The sequence below is a fragment of the Triticum urartu genome, chromosome 4 (assembly GCF_003073215.2).
Source record: "Triticum urartu cultivar G1812 chromosome 4, Tu2.1, whole genome shotgun sequence".
Taxonomy (NCBI): Eukaryota; Viridiplantae; Streptophyta; class Magnoliopsida; order Poales; family Poaceae; genus Triticum; species Triticum urartu.
Genome location: NC_053025.1, coordinates 155,473,280 through 155,485,840, shown reverse-complemented (window position 1 = coordinate 155,485,840; position 12,561 = coordinate 155,473,280). Strand labels below are relative to the sequence as shown.

Below are 12,561 nucleotides of genomic sequence, written 5' to 3'. Positions count from 1 at the left end.
AATTAAAAAATGATCCTGCATTTCAAAAATGTTTATTTTTTATGAAATATAAAAATTATTCGCATAGTTTCAAAAAATGTTTCTTACAGTTCAAAAAATATTCATAAAATTCTTAAATTTTTTAATACAATATAAAAAATGTTTCATAGCATTCAAAATAATGTTCAAAATATATTAATTTTTTTTAACATAGTGAAACTTGTATTTGAAAAGTAATTCATAATGTGTTTGTAAAATGTTCAACATGTATCAGCAAAATGTTCTTTGTGTATAAAAAAATCTTTGACTTGTATTTTAAAAGTATTCATCATGTATACTGAAAATTGTCCATTATCTACTTGAAAAATGTTTCACATGTAACTATAATATATTCAACGTCTATGAAAAATATATGCAATTTTTATTTGAATATGTTTTCACATGTATTACAAATATGCTGAAACATGTATTTGAAGAAATGTTTCACATATAGTTATAAAATAGTAAACGTCTATTAAAAATATATGCAATGTTTATTTGATTTTTTTCACATGTATTACTAAAATGCTCCAACATATATATATGGAAAAAATGTTCTCATCTATTTGAATTTTTTCTCAATTTGTATAAAAAATGTACAACATGTAAAGAATAAGTAGAAAATTTGTATTAGAAAAATCTACATGCAACTGAAGAAAGAAAAGTAACCAAAAGCAAAAAAAAACATGAAAACAATAAATAAAGAAGAAAATATAAATAAATAAATATTTTTGAGGTTTTTTATTGGGGGAACCTTACCAAAACCCGGCCGAAACTGATGGGAGGTGCCATGTTATTGGGCCGGCCCATCCCACCGGTCGCTTGAGGCGAGACGAAGCTCTGTTTCACAAAGAGCGAAACATGGCCCTCACTGAAGTGTGTGCACAACCTATGACGGTACCACAAGATCTTGAAGCCTGGAAAAATCCATATCACTTTTGATGCTCTAGCTATGGTGCACGAAATCAATAGCATTTGGGGAAGGAAGCAATTCACGGATGGGATTTTCATCCATGAACACGGCTTCTAATTTGAATGCTCATAGTTTAGTTTGGAGCGTCTTGCTGATTGCAAGTGGTCGTTTTTGACTGATCCCTGGGATTCAGTTATTGTACCTCTAAAAAGAAGACCACTTATTCTATGATATATCTATATCAATATAAAAAGACACAAAAAAGCAGATCCAAATAATCTTGACCGTCAACCGAGGTCAATCCAATGACCTAGGCTGCTCCAATGGCGAGCGCTTATCATGTTTAGCATGCAATTAATATCATACCAAATAAAAATGTTAGAATTAATCACATAATTAACATGCAAGATGATATCCTACTTGATATCCACATGCAATTAATATTTACCTAATATCAACGTGCATTGCACGTACACATTACTAGTACCGTATAAAAGACCACTTATTCTGCTAAAAAACAACCCCTCATGGGCTTGGGATTTGAAGGACATTACTTGTCTCCTACATACATATACAATGGGTTCACGGCGTACCACCATTGACGAAGTGGTGATGAAATGCGTTGAGATGGACACTGTCCAAATCGTTCTGTTGCGGTGTTGCCCATGTTCGCCGTCTAGATCTTCCCACCGTCAACGGTTGCCGCGATGCCGACGTTAGTGGAACCGCCGACCTTGAGAAGAGAGTGATGGGGAAGACAATGAAGAGTGAGTGGTGAGGGCATTTATGGCACGCCTTTGAGAAAGACTGCGCAGTCTCACGCTGATTTCCACTTGCAACAGCGTGCCGTCTTTGCAGTCGCACTGACCTGACTCATCAGAAATGATCGATTCAGCCGTTCCTTTTTCTCTGAGCCGCTTTGAGGAGTGTGCGATATTGGCCAAGCCAAACACGCACGTAACCAAATAAAACGATCAATGAAACACGACTTTTGTAGAATCTGCACATTTACTCTTGCATTCCATGCCTATTTTAGATGCTTTTTTGCAAGTGTAAGGAGGATATTAAGGCTATTTTTTTCATCTCTTTCCTCCTCTACAAGAAAAGCTCTTCTTCTTCTGTCGGCACCGCCGCCGGTCCGTCCCATCTCCGACGGCCTCTAGGCCATGGAGGTGCGGAGGATTTCGGTCCCAAGCATTGGAGGGACCCCGTTCTCGTTTTTGTTAGATCTAGCGTCTTGTTGGGGCCGTGTGACTGCGATGTTATATCCCTTAGTAGAAATAATGTCTCCCATGTTCTATCCCCGTTCTGATGGTGCGTCTAGTATCGTCGAAGGGCGTGTGGAGGTTTGTCTCTGTCGGATCTCGCGGGATTCGGTCGGTGCTGGTCTTCGGTGGATCTGATTGGATCCGGTCTTCGTCCATCTTCGCTTGGGTGTTTATAGGTTTGACCCTTTCTTCATCGACGATGGTTGCTAGTCTGGTGCGCTGGTCCTATGGGGCCTTAGCACTTTCCGACTGTCTACTACAAGGTCGCTCCAATGCTTGTAATCGTCGCAAGGTGGTCCATGAACATGGTTGTAATTTTTATTACCTCTGTTGTTCTTTGTACTGTCATGATTGAAGATGAATAGACTAAAAATTTCTCGCAAAAAAGGTGTAAGGAGGAGATTGGTTAAGCTGCCTATGGTGAGTAGCATTAATATCAATGCATATAATACAAATGTATGATACTACCTCTGTAATACATAATATCAAATATTAGTATCTTAGATGACCTTATTTATTGTCATGCATGACATATACTAGTAGCATAACACTATTATGATACGGTATTGATATCACGATATGATACTCAATTCTCTCCTTCTTTATTTATTTCTATGTCACCTCATCAAAATTGTCACGTTTTGGGTTTTTATATTAAGGAAATAATCTCTGTACTCTTTTTCGCAAATTTCCTATATAAATTAAAAACATTTTTCTGAAAAAAAAGAATGCACGTCTTCCTTTTTGCATTTGTCCAAACAAAAAGACAATAACAAATATGAGATGAAAAGTTTAAAGTTCGTTTCATGAACAGCTCTAAACTATAGACAGAGTTGGCCGCCTGCAATTTCTTCAGCAGAATGGAATGTAAACAGCTACAGAGAAAACCATTGCAAGCAGTCACGCTCACTCACACGCGTCCCTACTCTTCACCTTTTTTTTTACCAGTCCTTCAGTCGAACACAACGAGCTTTTGGTACTCCGGCCCGGCGATGGCCTTCTCCATGACTGCCCTCGGCGACAGGATGTATTCGCCCTGGAGGAACAGCTTCACCATGTTCTTGGAGAAGCCGCTCACCAGCGCCACCCCCTTCTGATGCGCCGTCACCGGCACCGAGCGCGAGGCCCGCAGGTTCCAGAAGATAATCTGCGGCATGGCGTCGCCGTACCCGGCCTCGGAATACTTCCTCGTGATCGCCTCGTAGTCGGTCTCCCACGGCCTCGACGACGCCTGGTCGAACTCCATGTCGCTGAACACGAACACCTTCTTCACCATGCGCTCCGGAGGGACCTTGCCGGCGACGGCCACGTGCAGGAGCTGGTCGAACACCGCCTGGAAGTCGGTGTTCATGTCCCATTCCATCTCGCGTATGAACTGTGTCTTCTCCGCGAGGGTGTCGCCGGAGATGTGGTGCAGCTGCGGCTTCTCGCTGAAGGTGATGACGCGGTGGCGCCATGGCTCGTCGCAGAGCTCGGAGAGGAGGAGGCCGAGCGCCACGCATACGTCCATGGGGAGGCCGTTCATGCTGCCCGACACGTCGCACACGGCGAGGCAGTTGTTGAGCTTGCCCAGCGCCAGCAGGTCCTCCACCATGCGCTTCCACTGCAGGTCGGCGACTTCATCCTTGTCGTAGGCGGACTTCAAGATCTCGTGCGGCAGCAGAGCGCCGGCCGCGATCTTCTCCTTGCCGGACTTGACGTCGGCGAGGTACCTGTTAAAGCGATCTTCGTCGTGCTCGAGGAAGAGGTCCTTGTAGTTCTTCATGGCGACGGAGGCCACGCGCGTGTACACCACCTCGCCCCACGCGCGCGCCGAGATGAAGATCTCCGGGAGCTTGAGGGCATGGCGCAGCGGCACGTACGCGTCCTTGCGGAGGCGCTCGCGCACGCGGTAGGCATAGTACGCGTCCGGCAGGTCCTCGGCAAGATCAGGCGCTGAGCCTTTGGGGAACAGGCGGCGTGCAATGGCCTCGCAAATGAGCGTGGAGCGGTCATAGCAGCTGTCGATCGACGGGCACCATTTTCCGGCGAGCGAGAGGTCGATGTTGCCATCCGAGAGCTTCTTCATGTCCTCGGCGAGGAGGTCGGCGAACACGTCGGCCGTCATGTCGTGCAGGAGGCGGTAGTTCGGGTCCCGGGCGTACCTCTCGACGGCTCTCGCCGCTGCATCCGCGCGCTTTTTCCTGCGCTCGACGGCGGCCTGGGCGGCCTCCTCCTGGTCGCGCTTCAGGCTGGCAGCAATGCGCGCCTCGCTCGTACCCCCGTACATGGGCTCTTCCGCGTCTTCGCTCCACTGCTTCTTTGGTGTCCTGGCGGTGGTGGCGACACCGCCATGGATGATGCGGTGGAGGATCTCGGGGAGGTCCTTGAGGTATCCGAACTCGGCGACCGGGCGCGCGTTGAGGGCGAGCGTGGCGGGGTGGGAGCCGTGCATCCAGAGCGCGGCGGCGTAGAACCCCTCCCGGTCGGACTTGCCGGTGCCGCGCACGCCGCGGAGGTTGCAGGCGAGGCGGAGCGCGGTGGTAGGATCGGCGGCCCAGGCGTTTGCGAGGAGAGATGAGACGGTCTCGGCCGGGGTGTCGGGAACGACGTGGAAGAAGAAGTCGAGGCAGGGGTCACCCGAGGTGGCGAACGTCGGGGAGTTGTTCTCCGTGCGCGTCTTCGCCGGCAGCGCCGGGGCAGGCTTGTTGAAGTTGGCGTCGAGCAGGTCCACGAACTGGTCGCCAGTGGCGGCCGCAGCTACCGTTGCGGCGAGGCTCTCGGCCGGCGGACCGCGCAGGGTGTAGGAGACGGCCCTGCGGCACGCCGCAGCAGCAGCCGCCGCCGCCATGATGATCGATCGGTTTGGTCTGGGTGAGGGTTTTGGCTCTGGGTTTGGGGGGATTTTTAAGATCGTAAATATCGTGATTAGTTTAGAAGAGACGGATTTTGCGGTGGATCGCGCGCCATTTGTGGAAGGTTTTGCTAATTATAAGACGGTCCTTATCCTCGGAAGGTTTAGTATAGAGCCGTTTTATTTTCCTATCTCACATATATGCATCTCTTTCTTTGTACGTTAATATATTTTGACGCAAGTGTTATCGAATTCAAAATTCGTTTAAATATTTCAGGCCCAAAAAAAATCTGGAAAATCCGTGATCTTCTGGAAACCGTTTTTTCTGGTTCCTCCCAGAAAAAACCGGAATCGAGGAAAAAAAAACCTTGGCAGGGACATGTACATTTCTAACGAAGTTCTGCTAAACTTTTTTGAATTCAATTCTGCTCAATCTTATTAAGCCATGTACAAGAATCAAGATTCCATTTGTTTCACAGGTATTCAATGATTGCATATCATCCATGGTTTTCCTAAGCCATATACCAAGGATCAGCCCCAAGCCAGATACATATTTTTCCACTAAAAAAAGTACCTTTTTTAGAGAGAGAGAGAGGAGGACCACCTGATTAGATTAATTTTTTGCGAAAACACTGGACCTTTCATTGATCAACAACAATGTTGACATAGTCAGGGGGTTCCAGAAACCATATGTATCGGCCTCGCATTAAAACAAGAGAGTTTCTAGCTATTTGAAGAGCATCAAAGTTCGGGTCACCACGTTCATGTCGAAATGATAGATCACCCACCGCGATCTTTGCACTCCCGATTTCTTCTATCACCACTAAATTTTTGCCTCAACTTCCTTTTTCGACCACACTTGCACAATCAGATACAATGACAACCACTCCTATGCTCTGGTGTTGCCGCATGAACAAAGCTTCACGACATGTCGTGACCTAAACACATGCCGAATCTAATATCCTGTCCAAAAATTGTACTGAGGTTCCCATGAACAAGCCATCTTCTTTTCTGGATATAACAACTGCTACCCATCTTCTGTTCTCCGTCGAAAATGTTCCATCACAGTTCCCTTTGACCACACCTAGTGGTGGCGGAATCCACTTGCTTCTCTGTTCACGAACCCCTCTCATGGTTTTTTGTATCTCCCCATCCTCCAGTGCAACAAGCTCATCCAAGAAACATGTAATAAAATTGCTTATGCAAAGGACTTTGGCAGATGTTTTCGTGAATTAAGTCACGCTTCGCCCTCCGCAACGCTCATAGAGTAACCATCATAGTAACATCTTTAATTAAAGGGGAGTTTGTACATCGTTCAGGGCTTAGGTCTCACCCGTCCACCCAAAAACCATGTGCTTGCATTAACTCAATCAAATCATACCAAAACCTCAACTAAGTCACAACTTTCCTTGCCTTCTCCTACCCATAACCAAATAAAATTAAATATTACCAAAACCTCAACTAAATCAAAACTTTCCTTGCCTTCCCCTACCCATGCTCAAATCAAATCAATCTTACAATTTTTTCGAATATGTGGGTGTAAGATATATGTGAGACATATTTGATGTTGAACAACTAAAAATATGTGTGCCCCAATTTCATCGCATGAAAAGTCTTTATGATCCAGTTCCTCTTCCATGGCAAACAATCAATTTTTCGCATTAGGCTCTCCACAATTCTGAATTCTCGCATACGTGTCCCTGTCTACCAGTACCCACACACATTGTGTAATTGATACTCCAAAAAGAATGTCTTCACAAATCATCTCTCCCGTAGGCTGTGCATTTTGATTTTGTAGCCATATTTCTATGTTTTCCAGGCTAGCCTCCATGAGAAAATTACAATTTTCCCCAGTATTTTATACTTCCAAAGTCTCATCCATCCCTTCTGTTCCTTCTCCGTGTTAGACACACTAGGGCTTCCTTCAAGCCTCCTAAACACCAGAGAAAAAAACTCAACAATCAATGCCCAAAGAACTAGCAAAAGAAGCCCAAGCCACTTCTTCATGATTATTTCATCCACACCTTTTATGTAATATCGTCCAAAAGTTAATATAATTGCTCAAAGAGAAAAATGATGGAAGCATGATCATCAAGAAATTTGCGACCAAAGAAATTATTGGGTGTCTTTCAAATGAACTAGTAAATGAGAACTGCCAACCAAGGAGCAAGCTTCACGATTCCATTACAAAAGAGAAAATTCATCTGCCGGGCATATCCTCAACGTCGGATGGTGCCCTCTGGAAGCTCACAATTCGCCACCTATCAGATGAATATTGCTAAAGAACACTAAAACGGAAGATGGTTCACCATCTCTTTCACAGAGTAGGGCAATGCTCATCATCTCTCCATCCCCTTCTCATGAGATTATCTTGTGTTAAGATGTTCTTTCTCAGTCTCAACCGAAGGAAAATTCTGATTTTCAAAGGGATCTTTAGCTTCTAAAGATGTTTGTAGTGGGCCACTAGTCCTGCTATGAGTTGAAGATAATAAAGTGATTTCGCACATAACTTGCCATTGTTTAATTTCCAATCATACTATCTTCTTCATCATTCGTTTGCAAATATTGAACTTTTTCTTCAAGTTGTAACCACTATAATGCCACTTCGTCCATAAGTATTCTTCTAAAAGGTATCCTATCTGATCATCATCCATGATATTCTTGATTGTCTTCTTCTTTGAAAATGTGACGCTATGAAGCCTAGAGAATTGGGGAGCTAGATCCCCTCCCCCCATCCGTCCAATCATCTTCCCAATGCATTTTTATAGCTCCATAACCAATTGTTTTCTTATGTATCTCGGAAAGATATGACCCCCACCCAATCAAGCTCTGTCATAAGTGAGAAACACCTGAACCATTTTCCCACTGGGCCAAAACATGCCTGCTGAAGATATTTCTAGTAAAGTATCATTTTCCAGTTGTCGATGGTACTTCACAACTTCCACAACCACTCGCATAGAAGACTGTAATTCATTTTGGTCAAGTGTAAGATTCACATTGCTCCATAATATTTTGGCAAGTAGATAGAAGGCCTCTGAAAATTGTTCAAAATTAGAGATAATTTCTCTGGTTTATAAGGGCATCCATGGCAGACAAATAGATATATATTGCAAGAAATATCAAAATAGCTTAGATAGGCAACCATGCAGCCTAAAAAAACTCAATAAGACTCTGAAGAAGACGTTCTAAGGTTCCAATTTCCAAGTGGACAAAGGTTCACACTAACATATTAAAAGTCTCAATTAGGCAATATTAAATAAGCAACTAATAGCAATGACTCCTAGACACTTGTATGAATGTTCACTAAGCATTGTCCAGAAATATCTGATGTTGCTATGCGGTGCATATGCCATGATGGTCTCCCATGCATGTCGCTTCTTTGGGGCATCTCCAAGGGATAGCCTAGAATTTGGCTACCTAAAAACTGATTTAGGTGAGAAGAGAGAAGATTTAGTGTTTTTTTTCACAGCAGACGTAAAACTGGGTATCTAAATTTTCGAAACCAAATGAAACATGAAGACCCGATAGTGGGGAGGCCAGGAGGTGGATCCAATCACCGCCGAGGCACCGAGGTTATTTAAGCCGACGGAGGTCGTTGGGGCCGAGACGCTTGCCGGAGGCAGAGGAAAGGCGATGTAGGAGGGGATCCAGGCGTGCTAGATAGTTTGGCGGCGCAGCGACGCGCGAGCACCGACAACTCGGTCCGTCTCGATGTGGCTTGCTGCACGTCGCCTGGCTCCTATTCGAGCTCGGCAGACAGTGGCGAGGCTCATCTTGGGCGGCCGTAGGGCTGAGGAAGGCTGGAATCGATGAGACCAGGTGGCGCCGTCATGAGCTCGACAACAGTTGTGGGGGCAAGCATTTTTTTAGGCGAGTGGGGGCAGGCATCTTGAAGCAAATGGATGGCCGTATGCATGTGGGCCCCAGACGTGCGTGCCCCGAGTTTGTCGAACTAACCCAATTAGATAAGATAGTATCACACCAAATGAGAAACAGTAATGAAATAATCACGCAATGGGAAGCCAAGTAGAAACATGAGTTCATCATGCACCGGCCTTAATTTGATATTCAAGTTCAACTGCAAAATCAATCTTCACACATGAATTTTTCCGAAATTGTGGATTATGCCACTTACCACCCTCTGAAATATTGTACCCAAGATGACATCTGTTTTTCTTTTGCGGGTAACATATCGATATTTATAATGAAAAAGGCAACACCCTCTTGCCTCCCTAGCTCAACAAAGCAAGGCTCCGGTGCAAGATTTCTATATATACATGCATATTATGTAGAAATCATAAGGTCCAAGTTTAACTTAGCGGTTTGTTTATTACTTCTAACGCCCAAATTTGATGTACTGCTACACTAGACACACACTACACGAAAAGGTTGCCAGTACAAGCGTACGTTGAGCAGCAACAAGCAGGCATCGTCACGTGAAAAGGGCAGCAGTCAGCCAGGAAGCCCGTGTCTCCTTTCCGCCCAGACATGTTTTGCGCGCCAACCAGAGTAGATTGAGAGAGCAGGTGACAAGCATGGTCTCATTCACTATCTCGGACAACTCAGCTACGTATACATTGTTCCATCAGTTTTGCACTATACAGACGACAATGGTTCACGAAACAAAGGCACACTTAGACGACTCTGCCTAACAAATGGTACTAGCTAGCACCACACTTGCTGAAGCGTCACCAGGAATTCATAACTATTCAACATGTTTTTGGCTAAAATCTCAGCCGTTGGTGGGCCGGATTTGATCGGCGACGGCGGGCTTGCTACTGCTGCAAAGCCAGGTTTTATCTCTCGACGGTGACGGAGACGTTATCGCTGCCTCCGCTAATGTTGTTGTTGATGGCGTTGGGCAGTTCGACGTTCTTCTCCTTCTTCGGGGTCGACTTGTAGTAGCAGGCGTAGAGGATCAGCTGGACGAGGCCGAAAAAAGCGCCAAGGCCATTGGGGATCTGCACATAGTTAAAAGAGGGCACCACAATTGATTAGATCTATGCAAAGTGTAAGTCTGCGTTTGGAGCTTTCTGGGATGTGTATGTATGTACTGACCGTTACATAGAGATCGAACTTGATGAGCGCATAGGCCGTCCAGCAGCACCCATTGAGGAAGTTCACCAGCGACAGGAAGAATGGCATGTACTCCACGCTCTTGGTCCTGATCACTTTACCCTGCAAGCAGTACAGTATTAGTTACTAGTACTTTCATAATTTGCTACAAGCACAAGGCCAAGTCATTAAATATATATGATTAAGATGATGAGTAAACAAATTCCATGGTCAATTAACAGCAGTACAAAGATGAACCCTACACCTAGAAGGCATGACCCACGGGATTCATGAAACCCCGATGTTAGTGGCCGGTGCGGTATCCTTTTTCTTCGATTTCGACATCATGTCATCATCAACTCATAGAGTTGGCAAAAGGGAAGGATCACAAAAAGGCAAAGATTACAACAGTGGGAACATATGATCTATATCTCCATGCATTGCATCCCCTAGGTACCGCACATACACTTGTGATGAAGCGCTGGATCACAGGTTTTAGTTAGATCATGAACGTCACTCAACAGCTAACACGAGAGTTTGGCGGTTGCAACAGAAAGTTGTTTCGTTCGCTAGCGCTAGCCATACGGACTACAAGTACATTCCATAAGGAGAGGACAATGTTGGTTAGCCACACGTGCGGCATTAAGTTTGCTCATAATGGCTAGTATCATAAGTTAGTATCATGCATATGATACTAGTGTATTGATACTATCTTGGTAATTCATAGTATCATATCTTAGTATCTTATAGGTGACCTTATTTATTGCCATATATGTCATAGAGTAGCATAGCATTTATTATGATACTCAATCCTCTTTTTCTTCATTTAATTTTTATGTCACCTCAACAAAATTGCGTTGTTGACATGCATGATACTAGATATGATACGGGTAGCCCAACACGCAACTACTAACTGAGTGCAAAATAAAACTCTACAAAATAACAACACCTCCCACCAATTAAAAAAAATAGATCATCATTTTACGTACCATGATGGTGAGCGGGGAGGCATACATGATGGAGCCGAAGATGACGCAGAGGATGCCGACGATCATGGAGCGCTTCTCGTGGGTGTGGGCGCCGAGGAGCACGCCGATCACCACGCACACCATGAACACCGCCTCGGCGGCGAGCACGCCGAGCATCTTCAGCTGCACGTACACACGCAGGGGCATGGGTTAGGGCCACATCTTCTCTATATATACAAAAACCAACAAGCCATGGGGATTAATTAGGAGGGACGTAGTACGTACCCGCTTGTTGTTGGTGGAGTAGATTAAGAAGATGATGAGGTAGGCGCCCTCGATGACGAGCCCGATGCCGTTGATGGTGGCGACGAGGATGCTGTTGGGGTGGACGATGGGGAGGCCGTAGAAGACCCAGAGCATGCAGTTGAGCAGCGTCGCGAGGTAGGGGTCCGGCTTGAACTCCTCCACATCCTTGGCCTTGCAGATCCGACATAACGTCGGCCTGCACCGGCAAGGCAAAAGAAACAAGTTAACGACAGCCACCTTCCAGACAAAGGCCGCGGAGGAGAGGAGGGCAGGGGCTTACGTAGGGGAGAGGAAGAGCCCGAAGGAGATGACATTGCCGATGATGCCGATGATGTTGCGAGCTGCGTCGGCGGAGACCATTTTGCTCGCCGGGAAGGAGACGGCTGACTTGAGGAAGAGGAGCGATGTTCGTTGTGAACTGGCTGGGGCGATGAGAGAGGCCTAGCTTATAGCGTGGCGGGGTTCGCATTCCCCAAGCTATCCCCCAATGGATATGGCTAGGGGTTAATGGTTAGTTAGACTGGCTCCTCGTGGCTGGGTAAAATCCGAGTCTAGCTCGTGGGTCAGACTGCATCATACCTTGGGTGTAACGTGCGCGCGTGCATGCCCTGATCGGAAAACTGAGAGAACATGGGGGGCATGCATAACCTCCGCGTACGCAAGTGCCGTGCCCGGCCACATCCGTACCAATAACATGACATTGCAAGACACCGAATAAAGATAGGATAGATGAATGCAAGGCCCGCTCAAAAGAGATGCACAAGGATGTACGATTTGACATAGATGTGGAAAGACAGCAGAAAAAAAGGCAAAAGCAAATAAGCAAAGCATCTGGTTTGTTCGGTTGTCCAAGAAGCTAGATTTAAATTTTTATTATGTTTGACCCCGTATTTTTTTATTATGTTTGAGGTGTTTTGTACTTTCACTCAACTTTTGTAATAGATCTATGTTATTAGCAGTGTGACACAGATGCATTTGCTAGTCTATCAAGAAAATCATAAAAAAAATTGCTTCCATTCACATGAATTTTGGCAGTTTTTTAAAGGATTTCCGGTAGCTTTTTTTCAAGCTAAAACACACTCACTTTGTTACTCAATAATGTCTCCTCTGTAGCGGTCCTTTTGCGCTCCAGGACCACTGAATCCCCTTTGTTAGTTTTTCTTTTGTTTGCATCGTTCTTGTTTCCCCTCGTTTTGTAGC

At 45.3% G+C, this 12,561-nt stretch overlaps 2 protein-coding genes across 2 annotated transcripts; both read right to left on the bottom strand.

The window, feature by feature from the left end:
- Positions 1 to 3,051: 3,051 nt before the first annotated feature.
- On the bottom strand, positions 3,052 to 5,029 carry LOC125554668. Its single transcript, XM_048718151.1, has one exon. The coding sequence runs from the start codon at positions 5,027 to 5,029 to the stop codon at positions 3,152 to 3,154; it is 1,878 nt and encodes a 625-aa protein (XP_048574108.1). The 3' UTR covers positions 3,052 to 3,151.
- Positions 5,030 to 9,559: 4,530 nt separating this feature from the next.
- LOC125553723 (bidirectional sugar transporter SWEET6b-like) lies at positions 9,560 to 11,872 on the bottom strand. Its single transcript, XM_048717456.1, has 5 exons — positions 11,642 to 11,872; positions 11,341 to 11,557; positions 11,077 to 11,238; positions 10,091 to 10,210; positions 9,560 to 9,993 (listed from the first exon to the last, which is right to left on the bottom strand). The coding sequence occupies exons 1-5, from the start codon at positions 11,719 to 11,721 to the stop codon at positions 9,829 to 9,831; spliced, it is 744 nt and encodes a 247-aa protein (XP_048573413.1). The 5' UTR covers positions 11,722 to 11,872; the 3' UTR covers positions 9,560 to 9,828.
- Positions 11,873 to 12,561: the final 689 nt, after the last annotated feature.

What these genes read in the sequence shown, in the direction of transcription:
- LOC125553723 (XM_048717456.1), bottom strand. Translation starts at nt 11,721, where the DNA reads ATGGTCTCCGCCGACGCAGCTCGCAACATCATCGGCATCATCGGCAAT. An exon ending in GGGCTCTTCCTCTCCCCTAC is followed by an intron (nt 11,558 to 11,641) that starts GTAAGCCCCTGC and finishes TTGCCGGTGCAG; the next exon opens with GCCGACGTTATGTCGGATCT. An exon ending in AGTTCGATCTCTATGTAACG is followed by an intron (nt 9,994 to 10,090) that starts GTCAGTACATAC and finishes AACTATGTGCAG; the next exon opens with ATCCCCAATGGCCTTGGCGC.
- LOC125554668 (XM_048718151.1), bottom strand. Translation starts at nt 5,029, where the DNA reads ATGGCGGCGGCGGCTGCTGCTGCGGCGTGCCGCAGGGCCGTCTCCTAC.